Raw genomic sequence first — 21,258 nt, 5'->3', positions numbered from 1 at the left:
GACTGTTCAACAGTGTTGTCTGCAGTGCACTTCCCATAACACTCTTCATTCTCTAAAAATAAATGGTCACACAATGCCCGAGGGTGAAAAGAATTACAATATCTGATATTTATGGCTGCATCAACAAGCTTTACTAAGCTGGCAAAGCCTATCCATTTCCTGTAGAGGCTATCAGTGCCAACTAAGCTTGCAGCATGTATTTAGGAAGTACATGGACAAATAAACTGCAGTTGCAACACAAAGTGAAGTGGACATGGCTGAAAAAAGGGCGAAGCATGCAAAGTTCCCAGAAAGTTGTATTGAATGCAACCTTCTGGGAGACATATCATTTTCTGTTTTTTTTTTAGTTTAGATACATTTTTAATGTTAGTGAAACTGCCACCTTACAGTCAGGGGGATACAAAGCAAAGATGAAAGACAGCTTACAGTCAGCATAGCAAGCACAGTGTACATACAGATAACAGCAAGTAAAGAAATTACTAATAGCCAAATGGTTGTTTTTGAAGTGGATGATCTGTGGTGTATGGTGTGTTTGTGTGGAGTAGGTAAATAGCTCATGAATCACCTAAATCTGTGCTCCCTAGGAATAGTTTCAACAAGTACTTGAGACTATTTGCTGGTTCATGTAATGTTCAGCAGAAGCTAACATTACTATGTTAAAATCCACATTGTTTACATGGTTCAGAAGGATTAGATAAGCAAGAGATATCCCTACAAATGGGAAACTATATTTGTTCTATTGCTGACATACAGGCAAACAAAAGCTCCTTAAGGTATAGCTGATGTCAATAGATGTCACAACCAGAACAGAAAGAGTAAATCTCCCAATAGAGATATTTGTTCCTGTACAAACTGTCTAAAACTGGATTTCACTCACACTAAAAATAAATGCCAACAGCACAGAAACCTAGAGAACAATCTGCAAGACCTGCAGCTGCCAAAAAAGCCTGACAGCAGCTTCCTTTACTACTCCATCTATAATGAAAGAAATAAAAGTTTAGGCTTTAGTTTTTTCTGAAGACATTAGATGATTTTGCCAAAAACAGTTGGTGTAAAGGAGCAATTGTATGTCTATAGGCCACTCTTTTGTTCCCTAGACAAAATCTGGTCTTGTTGTGTCTGTAAAGGACACAACCATGTACAATCAACTGATACAGTTACATATGTTGTGCCACATTTCTTCTCAAGGACAACTTTGCATCGGTCCTATCATTTTAGCAATGCTAAAATAAACCAAAACCATGTGAGTCAATTTATGATCACTTACCCATCAAATAAATCTCACAGCAACAACTGCTGCTCCCCGATCATTATTCCAGTTTGTGGGGAGATTCACTATGTACAGTTCACTAAAAACACCTGACATTAAACATCGGCCTTTCCATATAGTTTAGCAATATACAGTGCTATAAAAGTCATCCTCTGCAATACAAAAATAGCTAAATGCTCATACATTAGAAAATAATACTTCCAGCCAGCATACCTCAATTCATTTAGAAAAAGCAACCAACAAAAACACATTTCACACATTTACCTTTAACCGTTATGATAGAAAAAAAAACATTAATGAGAAATAGTAATATTTAGAGCATAAACTGCCCTCTGTTTGCCGTTTACAAGTGCAATGTTTGCATATTCACATTATGCTCATTTGGAGAATAACAGAAAACACACATACATAGTGAAAAAGTAAGTATGCCCAATGGAAATTGTTCATTTTTTTAACAAGAATCAACAGTCAAATATTAAATGTTAATGTACTTCAATAAAATAATGGCAGCGGATAAAGGTGACCTTCCTAAACAAATTACACATAAAACAGACATGGTGCACTGATCGTCAACTGAAATTAAGTAAAGTGCAGATTTGTCATGTGCAAATAATAAGTACACCCTTTCATTTACCACCACTCTAAATCTATAAAATTAAAACACGGTTTTAAAATTCAATGTCAAAAAAAAGAAGTTCCATAGGGAGTATTCAGAAAGAAAATGACCCGGCTAAAATGCCGTTACCTAGAATCTGGGGTTCGTTGTGCTATTGACATTGTGGTGTCTCCAAGCCTAGATCAAATCAGCTAAAAAAGGTTTCATTATGATGAGTTTAGTAAAAGATTTTAAAAAGACAAATTATTTTAACTTAATCAATCCATTGAAAGAAAAAAACTACAAAAGGTGTAGATTTCAAAAAACAAATTTGTCCACTGTTTAGCTTTGCATATACAGCCCAAAAACTGACTATTAATGATGCAGACTATCAGTACTAGAACCTCAGAATTTCACCATCACTTGCTGTCAATGCATGGATCTACAATAAGAAAGAGACTGCAACAATTAAAATCGCATGGGAGGTATACCAGAAAAATGCCTTTGCTATTTAAATCGAATATTAGAGAAAGATAATTTGTCATTGAACATATAGGCAAAGGCCAGGCCTTTACAAACAATGTAGCAACATGGTGGCTCAGTGGTTAGCACGCTGGCCTTTGCAGTGCTGGGTCCCAGGTTTGAATCCCAGCCAGGACACTATCTGCATGGAGTTTGCATGTTCTCCCCGTTTGTGTGGGTTTCCTCCCACATTCCAAAAACATGCAGTCAGGTGAATTGGCTTCCCCATGAAATTGACCTTAGACTGTATCAAAAACATTTGACTATGGTAGGGACATTAGATTTTGAGCCCCTTTGAGGGACAGCTAGTGACATGACTATGGCCTGTAAAGCGCTGCGTAATATGTTGGCGCTATATAAATACAGAACAATAATAATGTACTGTTTGTTGACCAACACACATGTTGAACACAATTCAGTAGAAGTGACTGCTGATTTTTAACCTGGACTTTTGTTGTTAAGCACCGTTTTAATAACAATCTCATGTCTGTTAATATATGTTTATAAGGAGGTCAACAATTTCCTTGGGCTATACATACTATATGTTTTTTAAATGATCATATAAAAAGAAAGGTCAACAAAAATGTAAGCCTTTTGGCAACTTAACAATTTGATATGTGGGAAAAAAGGATATTCCATAGTTAGTGAAATGTCCATTCTTTATTTTCCTCTGTAGCTTTTCTGTAGGATTTGTTCCAGCTTTGCAGAAATGGCTTAGGTGGGCTGTGCTTCCGTAGTGGTGGCAGAGAAGGCAGCAATGATAGTATGGAGCCGTGTGTCTGCTCTCTTACCTGCATGAGAATTTCAATAGATAGTTAAAGAACATTCCGGAGGTCCTGGACTTACACACACTCCTATTTAAGTTATTTATATATTTTTCTGCTAAGGAGCTACACTAATATTTTTTTTGCTAAGGAGCTACACTAATCAAGAGGCCCCAAATCAAATGAGTGCAAGGAACATAAATAATAACTATACTCAATCAGTGATTCAATGGACCCGATCTCCACAGTGTTATTAGGTCCAAAGTGTAAGTTTTTGAAAGAAGAATAGTATCCCACACTCATTCTAGTTTCATTTATAAGTGCTGACCCCAAAGTTTAAAGAATCAATATAATAAAGAAGGCAGAGAAAACTGGGTTTGTTGGTAATTGTAGCCTATATTTTATATGTCAAAAGGATACAAAGACAGTAACCAAAAAAAGCACATCTCAGCAGATTACATTAAACATAGCTGGTCCATTCCCATTTGAATTATCATGGGGATAATGTCTGTTATCTATACATAGAAAACTAAGCTATTTCCATGAAGAAAAATGTCTGAACCCGACGTGTTTGACCAATAGGCTTTTTCAGGTGGCTTTTTCAACTGAGAGCATTACATCAGGGTTCAGCAAAGTTTTATGGCCACAAGCCATTTATGGTGTGGGCGGGAGCACACTAGGTCGAACCCGCCCTAATGGCTCCGCCCACCACCAGGGAACACCCCCTGAAGTGACATCCCTCTCCTCCGTATGCATTGCAAAGGAGAGGGATTTACCTTCAGGGAGCTTTCCCTATTTACCGCGGTGGCGAAAGTATTAATGCTGGCCGCGGTAAATAGGGGAGCTACTGAAAGTGGGTGGCACCGGAGCTCCGGCAGTTCCTAATGCCGGCGGATCGGCTAGGGGGCGTTAGGCCGGAACAAACTACTGGCTAGGCCATATCTGGCCTAAAGGCCGGAGTTTGCCGACCCCTGGTTTACATCATTTTAGTTGAAAATGTTTTCCAGGTGATGACAAATTTTCTACAAGGAATGTAAAGGTCTGGCATTCACATAATACTCCAGATTTCAAAGCATCCTTTTCAGACAACAGTGCTATCATGAAATTGATGTCAGATCAAGTATCATATGCTAACTCTATATAAAGTATACTAGCACTTTCCCTAAAAAATGTACACATCAGCTTCTGAAACAAAAGCCAGTATACTGGGGTATCCTTCCTGTAGATAATTCCCTCTTCTGCTTCTGAATATGTCCTGATTTGCTGCTGGGAGATTTGTTCATTTAATTCAATGAAAGCAGTTTTTGTGTCTGCAAACCGCACCTTCTAGTAATGGTAGGAAAACGTTACTATACAAAAATAGATGCAAATATGGCAAAGTCAAGTTACTGTTTAGTTAAGGTCATAGTGGATTTTTTTAAAGGCTGCACGCAATGAAAAAATGTTTAGTGAAGTTTGGTGAAAATGATTTAGGAGCGCAAAAACTGGAATACAATTTTCACTAGTGCATAAAGTTTAACTTTACCAGGAGAAACGCAAATGAAAGGCAACATAATTTAAAGATACACCAACAGCATGTTTATGTGGTTTATTTAGGCATTTTAGGATAGCGTCAGTTTGCAAGCACTGATATTCAGAACAGATTCGATCTCATTTCATTTTTTTCTGGGGCCGACTTCTCTGACTCAAGAAGAAAATTTTGTCAACTGCCATGCCATAAAAACTGTTTCAACGGCCAGCAGTAGCACTCTCACTGGACAGTTTAAGGGTAGCTGAAGATTGCAAGCCATGAAACCAGGGACAGTTTAGTAAAAGGTTTGAAGATTACCTTTTCTACCCACCAGAAGTACATTTGGTCTAAAAGATTTAAAAATATTTAAAAATATCAGAATTCTTACCTGTTTGAAAAATGGATGAGACAACAACATGGCAGCCGATGGTCTAGATAATACAAAAAAAGGAAAAGATTTGGTTTTATTTTATCTACCTATTATGAACATTTTTAAAAAGCGAAATAGGAATACAGAAATCCATTTCCTGCTCTAAATATATTCTGGAACCAAAACAACCCTTGCAACTTGCAATTTTTGGGAACACATTACTATTCTTATAAGGCTCTGCATCAGAGGATTTACAGTTGAAATGTCTCTACCATAGTTATAAACAGCCTATAATAATTTTCCAGCCTCCTCCAAATCTGAAAACACATAAACATAATTAAACTAATTTAAAGTTTACAGCATACAGCATATTCCAATCAATTGGCAAGCTGTCATGTAAACTGGGAGATTTTGCATCATAAAGTATTGGTAATAAGTATAGCAAGTAACATAAAAAGATAATATACCTTTTCTCAGGATCCTGCTGTAGGCAAATTTCCACCAAGTTCTGCAAGGCTGCTGAAAATGTTCTTGGGGACGGAGTCCTCAGCCTGTCGCTAGTCATAGTCTGAGTCATGCTTGCAGCAACTACACTTTCTCCTATTCCTGAATCCACTCCAGAGCGAGAGATCTTCATAGGCGACTGCTCACCGGGAAAAGTACCTTCATACAGAGGATTCTCAGGTGGACCTTTTAGTTTTTGTAGCAGCATCTTTCAATAAAAACAGTAGAATATTTTAGGTTTTAGGACATGCCCAAAAAACTGGTTGTTTTAATCAAAATGCCTCATAAAGTTTAAAGTGTATGTAAACCCAAACAAACAATCTTCTCTTTTTTGTCCTTTTTGGTCTGTTATATCTATTTGATACATTAAAAAATATTTCATCCTGCCAGAAATCTTGGGTGCTGATCACTTTAGAAGCCTGACCCTTCAGACAAAGAAGAAGTGGTGGGATTCCAAAGTTCTTTTGTCCAAACAAAAAAAAAGCAAGGGAGTATTGTCATCCTGGGAGCTGAAGCATGTTAGAGGCGGAATAACCAGGTGAAAATAAAGAAAAGCTTGAAACAAAATGCAGCCAGAACATCTAAAAACTGGTAAGTGCAAAAAATATTTTTTTGGATTTAGATATGCTTAAAAATGATTGCCTTTAAAAGGATTCTCCAATGTTTTTCTATGATGCTGCAGCCCTTCTAACTTTTTAATTTACAGGGGAAACCAAAGGCTAAAAATCCTGATGGGTTTGATGTGCTACTATGGGATAGGACCTACATCAACCATCCTACCTCAACAACATAACTCAGTATGCAGCAGGTTCAATCCTTAGAAAATCTTTTTTACCCCTGCATGCTCAAGAGCAAAGGATACTGCAATACTAAACTGGTAACTAGGTTAGTGGTTAGTGCAGTTAGTTTGAGCTGTAGACTCAAAAAACAACAGGCTGTGTTGCTCAAAAAAAATGCTATTATACCATAAGCATTCCAGTCGGCTTTATAAAGTAATTATAATCTACTGTGTTCTTGTATACCTACTAGGACCTCGTTTTGTTTATTAAGCCTAGTAATAAATGATAAAATGTTGCTTAGAATCTCCCTAGTCCTAGATCTTGTCTACTTTCACTTCAGTGAAAAGCTTAATAATAAGTTAATAACCTGTTCAGTACTTTCATTGTAGAGATTTATGTTACTGTATCTGTTTACTTTACAAGATACAGTGGATATAAAATGTGTACACTCTCTTGTTAAAACGCCATTTTTTTGTAATGAAAAAAAAAAATGAGACCACAATAAATCATTTTGAAACTTCTCCCACCTCCAATGTGACCTATAACCTATACACATCAATTGAAAAACAAAAATCTAGGGAGACAAAAAAAATATAAATAAAAAAGTATGATAAGCTGGTTATATACCTGTGCACAGCCTTAAAATAATAGTCAAAGCTCCTTTTGATTTACCTTCCCTGGAGGTATACTAAGTTTTTTTAAATGTTAAAGCGGGACATTTAAAAATACTTTGTATTTTAAATGTCCCGCCTGGTCCAGCCTCCCAGCCGCACGGTCCCACCACACTCAGGACTACCGCCAGGGAGGTTAATTACAACATTAAGTCTTCTATCTATCAGCATGGCACATCTTGATGTCCTTTCAAAAGCGCTCCAAACCTGGCAGATTATGGGGACATCTCTTGTACACTGGCCTCATCATGTCACCACAAAGCCTGGCATTTTAACAGGGTTGTGTACACTTTTTATATCCACTGTATGTATATCTATGTAGATGTTTTATTAAGGTCAAATGTAAATGAAACAACAATGCAATTTAAACGTCAAAATGCATAAGTATTAAAAAAAAAAAAAAAACGAAACAGGAGATAAATGCAATGCTAATATTCCGTATATTAAAGTGGCAGGGAACTTTGTGCGGTGCTGGAGATTAGGGTATACAATATATTTGTCACATGTACGTCATCTGAAGACTAAAACAACATAAAGAATATAAGTCACATTGATATGGGATAAAGTCATGACAAATGTATTAATAATATTATTATTACACAGTATTTATATAGCGCTGACATATTACGCAGCGCTGTACAAAGTCCATAGTCATGCCACTAGCTGTCCCTCTCACGATCTAATGTCCCTACCATAGTCATATGTCTTGAATACAGTCTTAGGTCAATTTTTTGGGGGGAAGCCAAATAACCTAACTGCATGTTTTTGGGATGTGGGAGGAAACCGGAGTACCCGGAGGAATCCCACGGAAACACGAGGGGAACCTGCAAACTCCATGCAGATAGTGTCCTGGTCGAGATTCAAACCTGGGACCCAGCGCTGCAAAGTGACAGTGCTAACCTCTGAGCCACCGTGCTGCATGTCAGGGCCAGACTGAGGGATAGGAAGATGGTATGGCAGCATTGACCTTTTCAGCAGAAAAGTGCCAGAAAAAAGCAGGCCATATAATCTGTTACCAATGTTGCCTTGGGTGGGAAAGGAACTCGTCCCATCACTGCCACTGGTTCCAATAATAACTTTATAGGCAGTCACTGAATTAATGGGCAAATAACATACATGTGGTTTAGGCAGATGATTAATGTAATAGTTACCCGAGTGCGGTGCATGTCCATAAATGGAACACGCCCAGTAGCTAATTCACAGGCAGTGATTCCAACACTGTAGATGTCCGACTTCACATTGTACCCATAAAGGTCCTATTTAATAAAAAGAAGATATTATTCACAATATGTCAGCATACTCTTGAAAGGTCTGTGAACAAAATGTTTGCCTCACTACAAATGTAAAACAGGCATAATGTGTGATGTTGTGTTATAATAAACTGCAGGGATGCGCAATCTCTAGACTGTAGGTTTGAAGCAGATTTAACTGTATCTCTTACAATAAGTTTGAGAAGAATTTAAACCTGTTAATGTATTGCTGTCTGTGTCCCCCTGGGGAGATCCACCCTTCTATCTGTCCTTGAGATTGTTGTCAATGGATTATAATTGTGAATAATAAAAAGAAGATACCCCCCCTTTTTATTCTTGTATTGAATCTCGTTGGACAGTCTACATAAATAATGCTTGTACATACATGAAATTATAACTTTATAGTATTGTCATAAAATTAAATTACCCTACATACACACAATATATGCCTATTTCTAACTATGTGACATATTCTTCTAACCTCACTACATATAAGTCATCATAATACCACCTACTGTGAATACCACTTATTTAAGACGTTGGAAACAAATATATGTATGTTGTTTTTATATCTACATCTGAAATATTCTTTTTCACATTGTGTATTTTTTCATATAGAAAATGTTTTTTTTTTTTTATGTACAGCCTGCAATTCTACATCAGGCTAACAGGTCCCCTGAGGAAGCCGCAAAGGCGAAACGCGTTGGGACACAATTGACTCTTCCATTTTGCAATACCGGTAGTGATAACCTTGTCTAGATAAGAGGTTAAAAACCATCCTCTTGCCTTCTGACACAGCAGGGTGGACCTCATTGTTAAATTGATGTGTTAACTCTAAAATACTTGTTCACTTTGTATTCCTAAAATATAGGAATATTATTGTACATTATAACGAATACACTGCCACAAAAAACAAATACCCTGGCTTGTATCTTCTTTTTTATTATTAACTCTTTGCTATCAGGGTATGTGGCTCCCCTCGACTAGGTAAAACTGATCAGCATTTCTTCCTTACTTTATTCCGGATTATAATTGTGATCAGATATCTAAAATGTTGTCACTACCAACAGAAGGTTACTGGATATATGATAATGCTATCATTTGTTGTAAAGGCACTTATAATTTTAAAGAAATGTGTCCTCCTTTACATATAACATAAACCTAATTCAATTTTAGGTTGAACTACAGGCAGTTTTAATAAAAACAAAGGAATCTAGATCGGTAATCAGCAAATAACCCTTAAATGTTTGTATTTTTAATGCAAGCAGTGTAGTTACTTGAATTTGACTAGCTTTCAGCTTATTGCATTCTCCTATAGAGAAGTCTATGCAAATGACACTGAAGGTCTATGTACAGATCAGACTAAAATAACATAATTGGAGTGAGTGGCATCATCACAGGAAGCTGTATTAGCTGGACTTAACTGGCAGGTTTTAAAGGTTTTTTTGAGCCTCATGCATGAGTACTAAGAAAAAAAAACTAAAACATGGATGCACCTATATTGTGTATGCTCTATGTTTTAATTTAAAAAGATTCCATACTTTTTACTGAAAGGATTATGGATGTAAAAAATCCTTGACAGTCACCATTATGGATGTAGGCTAATACAAGGCAAAGAAGAAGGCTGTCTAGACAACAAATTGTTGATCTGTATTCAAAGAAAGAAGATTGGAAGGATTTTGTTAGTGCCAGACTTCTGAGCTGATTCCTTACACTATGATTTTCAATGATTTTCAAGATGTACCATATGAATTAATGTTGTTTAGAATATGAATATCTTCCTGTTCACTCCCGAAGAAGGTGTCTGTGAAACGCATTCAGTACATATGAACATGTGGATTGTATTTTTGTATTGGATTGCCATACAATACTGTGTTTTTATAAAGTTATTATAAAAATGTATTTTATTGAGAATTGTTGATGGAGTACTAAAAAAATGTATTGCCTAAAACATGGGTCCCCAACCCCTGGTCTGCAGCCCACTAGTGGGCCTCGGGAGTATGGAGACCAGTGGTGGGCCGCGGCTCTTGCTGGTGTACCCCCCAGAGCCGCAAACCATGTCTTCCCTATGGATCGCAGGCTTAAGACGGTGGGCAGGTTATGTCTCTGGACAGGTCTCTGGGCAGATCATGACATCACTCTAGGGGAAGTTTCTTCTCCTTTGAGTACACACGGCTCCCCGCGAATGCGCGGTCCGGAGTCCGTAAATTTAGTAGTTCGCGAGCTGCAAAAGTTTGGGGACCACTGGCCTAAAAACTTCCTTGGACCTGTAGGATATTCCTTTGACATAAATAATAACAATTCTTTATATATTTTGATGTTGTTGGCATATTTAGCAAAATTTATTCAACCTCTTCTAGCTTCACTCTGCTTCTTAGGGCTTATTCACTAATGGAAAAGTGAAGAGGGGTAGAAGAGCACAGCATTCTCACAAACTTGCAAACTTAATGCTGGGCTAACTTAAAATATTCCATCATGTGCAACTCAAATTCTCTTTTTTATTTCATTGCACAGGATTGGAAAAAAAAAAAAAAAAAAAACTCATTTACTAAAATAGGTGAAAAAACACTCTCCAACATGAACAAGTTCTACCTATTTAGCAAATGAATCATCTTGTCTTACATTATCCAAGAAACCATTCAGGCATATAAGAGAAAAATATATTATTAGGTAGGTAGGTAAAAAAAAGGTTATCTTCTAATATATTTAGCACATAGTAGGTTAAAAAATTATGATTAGTGCCAAGAGAAAAAAAAACGAACCTGTCTCAGTAGCTCAGGACTTAACCAAGGAAGCATTGCAGTGCTAAAATTAGGAAAATCATATGCCACCTTAACTCTTTCACCACTTCGGACCATGCTGTAGAGGTGACCAAGTCCAGAAAGAGAAACAAGACCTTCATCTGAAATGAGGATATGGCTGCCTTTCACACTTCTACAACACAAAATATAAAACAAATAGTTTAAATAGTTATGTTAAAGAAAAACAGAAAAAGCAACTTGTGTGATCTCTAAAGAACTAATCCAACTAAATACAAGTTCATTTAAAGATGACGTTAAAGTAGATGACAACACCACCACTGAATTCAAATATGGAGTCATTTAAAATGGGATGGTTACTTGCAGATTAGTCTTAAAACAGTCTAATCAAATCTAATATCTGAAATAAATGCCTGGTGCATTCTTACCAAGCTCTCCTGATACAAATGTATTTAAAATTTAAAGAGGGCATTTATTCAACCTACCTGTGGATATATCCATTTTGATGCAGATAGTGTAATCCTTTTAATGTTCCATACAGAATGTTTCCTATTAAAGCTTCACTCATTCCTTCAGGATAATAGGTCTTCATGAGGCTGCTAGCAGACCCTACACAGAAAAGAAGTTAAAGAATAAAAAAAAAACAAAAAAAAAACTGCACAATGCATGAATGAGTGCTGTACAGACAGCACCGTTCTGCTCTATGAAGAGGGGAGGAAGGAGAACGGCAGGGCGGCACTCCGCTGTGCTCTCTTCCCCTTTACTTCCATTATCATCGTTCGTCGTCCATCGCCTGTGGATCCACCAGGAGGGTCATTCGAACGATGGACAACGCGCACTGTACACACACAAGATTCTTGTCCGATATCACCCGAGCCAGACCCATCAGACTAGAACCATTGCATCTGTGTACCTAGCCTAAGAGCCTTAAGGTTTTAAATTTAGACCCATCATGCAGTCATAAGGAGAAAGGATTTCCTTCTTGTGCTTCATGTATTTTAATGATCCAAATTTAGTGGATCCAACACAGTGTGTCTCCCACTAACTAAAAAATAACCAAGAAGATAATATTTATGAATTTCTATACCAGATATTTTTAGTCTCTATGAAGATTAGCATCCAATGTAACCATTTAGTACCAACAAACTGCATGCAGACACTGTTCTTTTCTAGATTAAATTTCCTAACTTTCTAAGAAAATGTTGCATATTCTGAAATGTTTCTAGATTTCTATAAAGTAACTGTTTTGGTGGAATGTTTTTTCTCACAAGTTAAATGCACACAATAAAACCAGTAAATGGTGGTAGCTGACATAATGAACACCATACTGTGATTTATTGGGCCTGATTTAATAAAGCTCCAAGGCTGGAGAGGATACACTTTCATAACTAAAGCTGGGTGATCCAGCAAACCTGGAATGGATCTGGTCCAGGATTGAATACATTTGCCATCAAATAGCAAATTACTTTTTGGAAATCCATTTCAGGTTTTCTGGATCACCCAGCTGATGAAAGTGTATCCTCTGCAGCCTTGGAGAGCTTTAATAAATCAGGCCCAATGTGTTCATGCAAAAACAAAGTCCTTGGCCTGTACATGAAGCTTGGAGTAGCTAGAGTGTGCAATTATTCTAATTGACTTGTCCTTTAAGATATTGGATGTTTGAATACCAGCCATACATTTTATTAAAACAAAAGTATTTATATAAATTAACAAAAAGAAATCTTTATTATGGCTCGATTAAGTAGATGGTAAATACACCTAAGCAATACCCAGAAATAGTTACTTTTGTCTGGAATACTGTAGAAAAGTAGCAGTGCCTTTCCTGGTATGTGAGGGTTCCTTGGCACTCCTGTGTCTACAGCCTCATAGCTTTATATGCAGTGTCAGGAGACCGTCACCTCCACACAAAGATGCGGTGCAGAACAAGGCATGGTAAGTTAGAAATGGGGAAAAGATAAACTACAGACAGACCACAGGTAACATTGGTGACTAGTCCAGTGTCATATTCCTGCCCTTTTAGGCACAACTTCCAGAGTTCAGTTCCTCTTTAACTATATAGATCTATAAACCATAAAAGAACCATAACAAATTCTTTATTTGATACTGTATGTTACATATACTGAACCTTTAAACCACATTCATAACTGTAACTTATACAAAGTGAGAATTGATATGCAATGTAATAAAGGGATTAAATAATCACTCACCGTATGACATGAAGGGACTGATAACCCAGAGCCAGGTCCCCACAGTAAACATCTTCCATGAAAGGAAAATGTTAGAATGCCGGAAAAATGAGGACATAACCACTTCATTCTGAAGGAATAGAAATTTTATATCTGTAAAGCACATTATCTAAAACAAAGTAGACTGTGTAATCTTTATATCATTTGAGAAATCTAGGAAGCATTTCAGGAAACCTATTCAGCTAGTGGAGGGCGATGATGGGAGGGCTGTGTGTAAAAAAGAACTCCTAGTAATTGTGTAATAAGACCTGTCACCTCTTCCATTCTTGTCTCAGGACTTTTACCTGCTACATTATGCGTCCACCCTCTGCCAATAACAGAAGCCCTACAAAAATCAGTTGAAGAAAGTAGAGAGAGAGTGAGGCTCTTTTGGCAATTTTATAGCTACTGATAAAATCATAAAGTTTATTTATACACAAAAGAAATCATGTGACACATGTTTTAAGAATGCAATGCATCATAGCAGTATTTTTGTTACCAAGTTTAGGTTGCACATATGATAAGATTAACATTACTCGGTTGCTGGTTATTTGAAGTGATCAAAAGGGGTCTCCTTCCCGAAGCGTTGCGTCTATTTGGCTTCCTCTGGGGATTAGTAGAGTTGTACAACAAGAACATCAGCCAGATTTGGTGCAGATTGGAGATACTAGGATAGTTTTAATTAAAGTCAATGAGAAGACCAAGGTCCTGACTGTGTAAGGGAGGGTCTTGCAAGGAAAAAAATAGGAATAAAAATCCTGGTGAATGGTTTTAAATTCTAATGCAGGAAATGTCAATTACCATGTTTTAATTGATGTATAGTAACTATAGGTTACAAAATAATGCTGATGTCATGGAGGGTAGATAAATCACAGAGGTTAATATTAGTGGTAATGAGGAAAGAAATATAGCGTATCCGCAGTCAGCCAGGAACGGCTGAGACTGTCATGAAGGGGAGGAAATACTTAATGGTTAATGTTGGTGGTAGCAGGTAAAATTGGCAGCGAATTTGCAGTCAGCCCAGCCCCCAATAACAACCCTGTGCGGTATGGTAACAATACCATACCACACAAGGTGCCCCCAATTACTCTCTACAAAAAGTGTTTTTTTAACTGAATTCCCGATTTATTACTAAACATTTTACACAGAGAAAGCTACCATTTCACTTGTACAAGCTATCCTAAAATAGACTCTCAAATGGGGTTACACAAGAAACTAAACATTTATGGTTTAAACTGTAAAGCAAATAAAGCCTCATTCATTTTAACTAATACATTCAATAAAAAAGTGCTAGAGTGAGGAGAGCCTGGTCACATGACCTGTCAAAGTCTTATTACAGGCCTCCCCATCTATCATGGATGGTTCACTGCATTTTCGTGCTAAGAAAATTCAAATATATTCAGAAAAACCGAGCTGTTTAGGGTGACTCTTTGTTACATGATTTAGGCTACCTACACACGTCAGATGATTCTGTAAGAGTATCCTCCCCTGATAATTGGCTCGAGGGTGATATTGGACGAGAATCTAGCATGAGTACAGCGCTCATCGTGTGAACAACCGTCCTGGCGGATCCACGGATGACAGATAGGAACGATTGTAATGAATGCCAAAGGGAGAGAGCTCAGCGGGTGCTGCTCCATTATTCTCCCTCTCCCCTCTCCATAAAGCAGAATGGTGCTGTATATACAGTGCTCATGCATCGAGCAGTCGTTTGGCAGTTATTTGCACTTAAGACTAAGTACACACGTGCAATAATTGTCATTGGAAGAACCTTTCACGATCCTTTTCAACAACAAATAATTGTTCTTTCAAACTTTTTGGGCTTTAAACAATGGACAAATGCATTGTACTTTCAGGTCCATTTGGTTTGTGTTTGAGATGAATTTAGAATTTTTCTGAGATGTTCACACTTCATTGACAAGTGTCATTGACCTTGATCTCTTGCATGCTTTCGCATTCCTATTGACTTGGATGGGAAGAATGAAGAAGTTCTAATGTTAACACCCATTGACATAGGCCCTTAGCTTTCAAAGGCCCACAGCCATTCTCATACACAGTAAGCAATGCTAGATAGGGCAAATACAATTTTATAGACAACCTACATATATATATATATATATATATAAATATATTTTCATATTCAGTTAGTTGTAGGTAGTTCTATTCACTGTAGGTATAGTTGTATGGGGTTCTTTTTAATGCACTTCCCCATACGGAATATTCTTCCCTTACCTGTAAGAATTTGATGTGTTCATCAGAACAGTCATCCAAATCTGTGAGTCGCACGGAGACCGATGTTCCCGTAGGAGTATGTTGAGCGAGGTAGATTGAAGTTAAATTGTTAAACCCTTTTCCTGTAGGATCCAAAATAATATGTTCTAAACTAAAGGTCAACAACAGCCAAAAAAAACATAGATCACATTAGGTATAAATATCACAACAGATCCTATCCTCACCATTTAAGTTTAGCAGGCAACTTACAAAGGACAACATTGAAACACAAAGAACTTTCATACTATTAAGAACATTGGCCATGACCATAGGTAAAAGTAAAGTACTGTTTACACAGATTAGCCGTTAGGTACATGTAAAGCAAAGCTGCAAGTTATTAAACTGCTTTATACTGTATGATTTGGGAAGGGCTGTCTCAAGTAATAATTGCTGAAATCATTAACCAGGAAACAGAACATGCAGATCTATAAGCTGTACTGCAAAAACTGTCAATAAACAACTTTCAGTTATTTAAAAAAACACTTAAGCTGAAACCAATAAAATGTAAAGAAAGATAAAAAAAAACTTGGGGACCTTTTATGAAAATGAAGAATTAAGGAGATCCTCTCAAAATTACAGCGTCTACTGATTGCTCACCCTTTTCCCCTCCATGTTATACTAATCAATTAATCAATGCTTGCATGCTACCTCCTTGCTGCAGGTGTTTACCCTTGGTAATGCTAAAGCTACGTACGCACATCCAATGGTTCTCGCCCGATAATCGTCTCAGAGCCATTATTGGGCGTGTGTACAACGCCTGTCGTCCATACGATCATCCTGGCAGATCCACGTACGATGGACAAAGAATGATCGTAATGCAAGGGAAGGGAGAAAATGCGCAGCGGGGTGCTGCTCCGTTGCTCTCCCCCTCCAATTTGCATAGTTCTGGTGCTTTATGTACAACGCTTGTTCATGCATCGTGCAGTGCTTAGTCATTGGAAAGGATCGTGAAAGATCCTTTCCAACGACTAATATTGCACGTGTGTATGCAGCTTAAGTTGGTAAATGCTGTTGAAGCTTACCCAGGTGGATAATATTACCCCACCCACATCACCATGTACACGTCTGATGATTGGCTGCTCAGGCCTGAACACTGTCACAAGGGAAAAGTCACATGCCTTCTCCTACCTACCCGGAATCCCTAGTCTGTTATAACAACAGTCACCACAAGCAGTGTGAATTAGTGAGTATACTTTTTTGAGGGCTTTCAGGGAATACTGTCACTTTGCCCTGACTAGGTATGATACTGCATTATGTAAGAGTAACATGAGAATAAGAGTACCGAGTTCCTCCTGGAGCTCATAGCTGGAGGCTTCATGGGAGCGTACTGGCAGGTCATGCCCTCCCGGAACAGGTGGAATCCAGCACTGAGGCAGCTCGCCTGCCTGGAAGTAAAGAGCAGAGTATTTTTAGAAACCAAACAACTATTAGCTTTAACATTTTCACCATACACTTTACAATGTTTAATGATAATATAAACAGGTAGGCTGAATATTTACTCCATAAATCTTACAACATTTAAAGACACAAAGGGACATATACAATGTTTTATTACCCAGTGTGGATAGATGCTGCAAGTCGAATCTTTACACTGACTTATAGATTTCACAGGTGTCCGTCTCAGGCAGGAACAGTCCTGTAGTGAAAACACAATCATTCAGATCTAATATAGATAATTCCTAACATGGGACTTTTGATGTTCTTGTAAAGCTAAATCATTAGTGCAATGTTCTCCCTAGCCTCTTTTAGATGGGTGCATCACCTGGCACTTTTCAGTAACTACAATGCAGGGCCTATAATTTCTTCCCACCTAGCTTAAAAAATTCTTAAACACTGTAGTGGTTTTATTTCAAAGGGGAACCTCCCACTGGTTTAATAAATATACCCCTTGAAACAGCATCCAGGACTTATGCCTAAAATAAAGTGTCAGCTCCACAGAAATCTATAGAGGTGTCCACGATATCTTAAAACAGCAGGATATGGGGCTGCTCCCCAACCTGGGATCATCAGTAAGTAGGTCAGGAATAATAATGGAAATATTATGGTAAGTCTTGGCATTCACTGGCATGTTTGATATTACCACCTGTGAGAAATCCTCCCTTCTCAAGCATCCATCAAAGTACAGGATCAATGGGCAGTACTAAAACTACCTTGCTAATCCAGCATATAGTGGATGATTTATCCTTTGACATTAGGTTGGGATATACGAAACATTTGGGAGAGGAATAGGATGGCCTGGATAAAGCTGTTGATAAATGTGATGCTGCACATTTGTGGATGTTCATTTGGGATCCAGGCCTGAAGTGCATTGGATGGAGTGGGCGGGCCAACCCCTCCACCCCTTTCCCCGGCCAGGATTTAGAGATGGCTGTGCAGCACCTGCAGAATCCCAATAAAAGGGAGGTGCCGGGTTCAGACTGGGGGATGGACTTGGAACCTAACGTCAGCTGTGGTTTAAGGATACAGCCTGAAGTGGAAGAGCCCCTATAGCAGAGGCTACAAACTAAGCTTTGCCAGTTAGGGATGTTATTTCTACCTGAAACTTGTATGTTTTGTCATCATACCTCAAAGTTTCCTTTTCCTGTAAGTTGGAGGAAGTATTTTTTTTTGTTCAATTACCAACACCATTTTAGACTGTACAACTGGGTCCTGTGAGATGCATTGATCCTGGGTCCCTCAAATCTCATCATTTATGTATCTCAATATTTACAAGCATAATTCCACCATGAGTCCATTCTGCATACAAAATATATATTTACTACAAACACCATGCTTGTATGTTATCTTAAATAAGTTGTCCTTACCTATCACTTAGTTTCTGCTCTTGTGATGGATATTGCAGCTGCCTACCGTCACTCATAACTCATTCCTTTTGCTGTATGTGCAACATCTGAGCTTAGCTATCATACTTTGCTGCTAAATATTCTTCATCTGGAAACCCGTTACGATCACCTATTACCAAACCAGTAGAAACTGTGTCTTTGCCTGATGCCTAGAAAATGTCTTGCCTGATGTAATTAAACTAAAAAAGAAATACATACAATGTATAATATTTTGTTAGACTTACCAGACAAGACATGGAGACATTAAGTTTTTGAGTGGTGGATCTTTCATGTGTTCACCCAGATTCCTAGATTAAAAGAAATACAGAATTATTACTATTTCTATGTGCAATGATATTTATTCATGCTTTAATAGTACATGCAATAGTTTCCCAAGCTTGTAAACCAAATTACAAAAATCTCATAGAAGTAATGACATGGTCATTTTGGAATCTGCAGCTTTTGTAAAGAGAAGTGGTCACCTGGGTCATGAAGTACAATGTTATATTGTCTTTGCATGGGTTATTATGCATAGGAAAGTTTTTAACAACCTCCTATATAACAGAGGAAGGTTCTCATAGTGTCTGACAAAAGCCAACACTGAGGATTTTAATGCCAGCTGTGATGGGAAGGAAGAAACAGGGCAAAGGAAAGGTAAGTATCAATGATTATTGAATAATGAGTATTAATAATGAGCTAGGGGGACACAGACACTGTCATTTTTTCCTGAATATAAAAAGGTATCATAGTATTATTATTATCCAGTATTTATATAGCGCCAACATATTACACAGCGCTGTACAAAGTCCTTGATCATGTCACTAGCTGTCCCACAAAGGAGCTCACAATCTAATGTCCCTAACTGCCTTTAATACAGTCCAAGGTCAATTTTTAGGGGAAGCCAATTATCCTAACTTCATGTTTTTGGAATGTGGGAGGAAACCGGAGTACCCAGAGGAAACCCACACAAACACAGGGAGAACCTGCAAACTCCATGCAGATAGTGCCCTGGTCGAGATTCAAACCCGGGACCCAGTGCTGCTTGTACAAACGTCTTGGGCTGGGGCTACCCGGATGGGATTTCAAAATAGTTGCCAGACCAAAACTTGCAGATTTGGTTCTTACAACATTGACATCCCTGTAAAAAAAAAAAATAAATTCCATACATGTCTGATCCAGGACCTATAACATGGACTGGAAGAATTCATATGCACTTATCAAGATTCTACTGATGAAAAAGCATTGGACCCTCAAATTGGAGGGGACGTATATCAGGACTGTCATTGGACCACCAGTAATCATCCCTGGGTTGATCTGCACAGGTGGGGAAACATACAGAATACAGCAGCCTATCCCCAAACATCTGGTATATTCTATACACTGCACCATCTCATTACAGATCTTTACTTTAGAGTAGCGGTCAGTAGGGATGAGCAAGCGAGTTTTTAAAACTCAATCTCACGGCGAATTTGGCCTCGATTGGCCAATTTACACCGGTCGTTCTTGCTTAAAATTTCGGTAAGCGAGAATGGCCGGTGTAAATTCGCTGATTGAGGTCGAATTTTAAATTAAAAAAAAAAAATCTCCCTGATTTTTAGAACAGTGTGCAATATGGCCGCATTCACCGAGAACAGTGTGCGATCAGCGGCACTAGAGGTTAATGAACCTCTAGTGCCCCGGGGATCGCAAACAGGAGGATTCCCAGGGAATCCTGTGAATCCTCCTGTTATAATTTCCTCGATTCTCCGATGGTTTTGCAAAATCGATTCGCCGAAATTTGGCTGAACCATCGGAAGTTCAAGGAAAATTTCGCGGCAGAGGCACTCCCGCTTATCCCTAGCAGTCACCAACTTTTCGGACCTCAGAGACAACTAAATTCATCATTTTAAATCCTGTGGACCATTAATATGATTTTTTTTTTAAAAGGTAAATAGATTTGTAAAATAATGATCTTCCTAATGGTGCTGACAAGGACTGTGGAGGCTCTGATTCATTGATCAGCTCACGGTTATGTGAAGTATTACTGTTGTCACTATTATCATTAGTTGTAGTATCTTTGGTATTACTAAAGAAATGCAAAATATTGGTTAGCCTTTTCTCACTCATTATGGGTTTATTTCATTCCAATCTAAGACCAAACAAGAAATGATAGTTATCAAAGTCAAACTATTTGATGCCATTAAATATAACAGTTAAGGAAAATACACAGATAAGGCTATACTTACCTAAAAGAGAATCTTAGAAATAAATAAAATAAAACAAACGGATAAGAATCGGTATTCACGGAGTGACTGTTGTAATGGTGGAAACAATACTGAAGCGTACGGCTCGGCAGCGATTGCCTCAAACGACTTAACACTACACTGACGTCACGCTGCGCTTTCCTTGTTTTTCCGTCTCTAATACAGTTGGTGAATTTAGTGCAATATAAAAATGAAAATTGTAATTTGGAATATAAGAATTTTTTAGAATATTACTTTTGTTTTATTATTAAAACATAAAAATTGCAAATAATGTCCAGATTTTTTAATGAAAGTTCCACTTTAGGTGTCTCAGGGCCTCAGTGACATTCTCTAGCTATTGCCCCCTGGTTCTGTTTTATCACATCAGTAATTCTGGGCAGAATATTGTAAATTATCATATTCCACCATCAAAACACTGCACACTATCAGCATATACCTAAACACAACAAGTACACCTGCACAGGGAAATATGCCAGGAAGTGCTTCACATATATTCAGCACAATACCTCTCCTATTGTCAAGTTCTTCCTTAGATCAGTGCACAGAGAGAAGAGAAAAAACAAAATCGTCCATCAGCCTTTCCAGCTTCACTCTCACTCTGTTTCTCGGTCTATTGCTCTGCAGCAACCAAGCCTCGATCTGGATGGCAGCAACCAAGCCTCGATTTAGATGGCAGCAACCAAGCCTCGATCTGGATGGCAGC

The 21,258-nt window shown here is 37.9% G+C and overlaps 1 protein-coding gene across 1 annotated transcript; it reads right to left on the bottom strand.

The window, feature by feature from the left end:
* Positions 1-6: 6 nt before the first annotated feature.
* On the bottom strand, positions 7-21,198 carry STRADB (STE20 related adaptor beta). Its single transcript, XM_072418748.1, has 12 exons — positions 21,062-21,198; positions 18,558-18,620; positions 17,046-17,126; positions 16,773-16,875; positions 15,452-15,573; positions 13,202-13,310; positions 11,480-11,603; positions 10,998-11,169; positions 8,137-8,241; positions 5,499-5,743; positions 5,050-5,092; positions 7-3,178 (listed from the first exon to the last, which is right to left on the bottom strand). Exons 2-12 carry the CDS (start codon positions 18,567-18,569, stop codon positions 3,029-3,031), a joined length of 1,266 nt encoding a protein of 421 aa, XP_072274849.1. The 5' UTR covers positions 18,570-18,620; positions 21,062-21,198; the 3' UTR covers positions 7-3,028.
* Positions 21,199-21,258: the final 60 nt, after the last annotated feature.

Source organism: Pyxicephalus adspersus, chromosome 7 (assembly GCF_032062135.1).
Source record: "Pyxicephalus adspersus chromosome 7, UCB_Pads_2.0, whole genome shotgun sequence".
Classification (NCBI taxonomy): Eukaryota; Metazoa; Chordata; class Amphibia; order Anura; family Pyxicephalidae; genus Pyxicephalus; species Pyxicephalus adspersus.
This window is presented reverse-complemented; position numbering and strand designations above follow the sequence as displayed.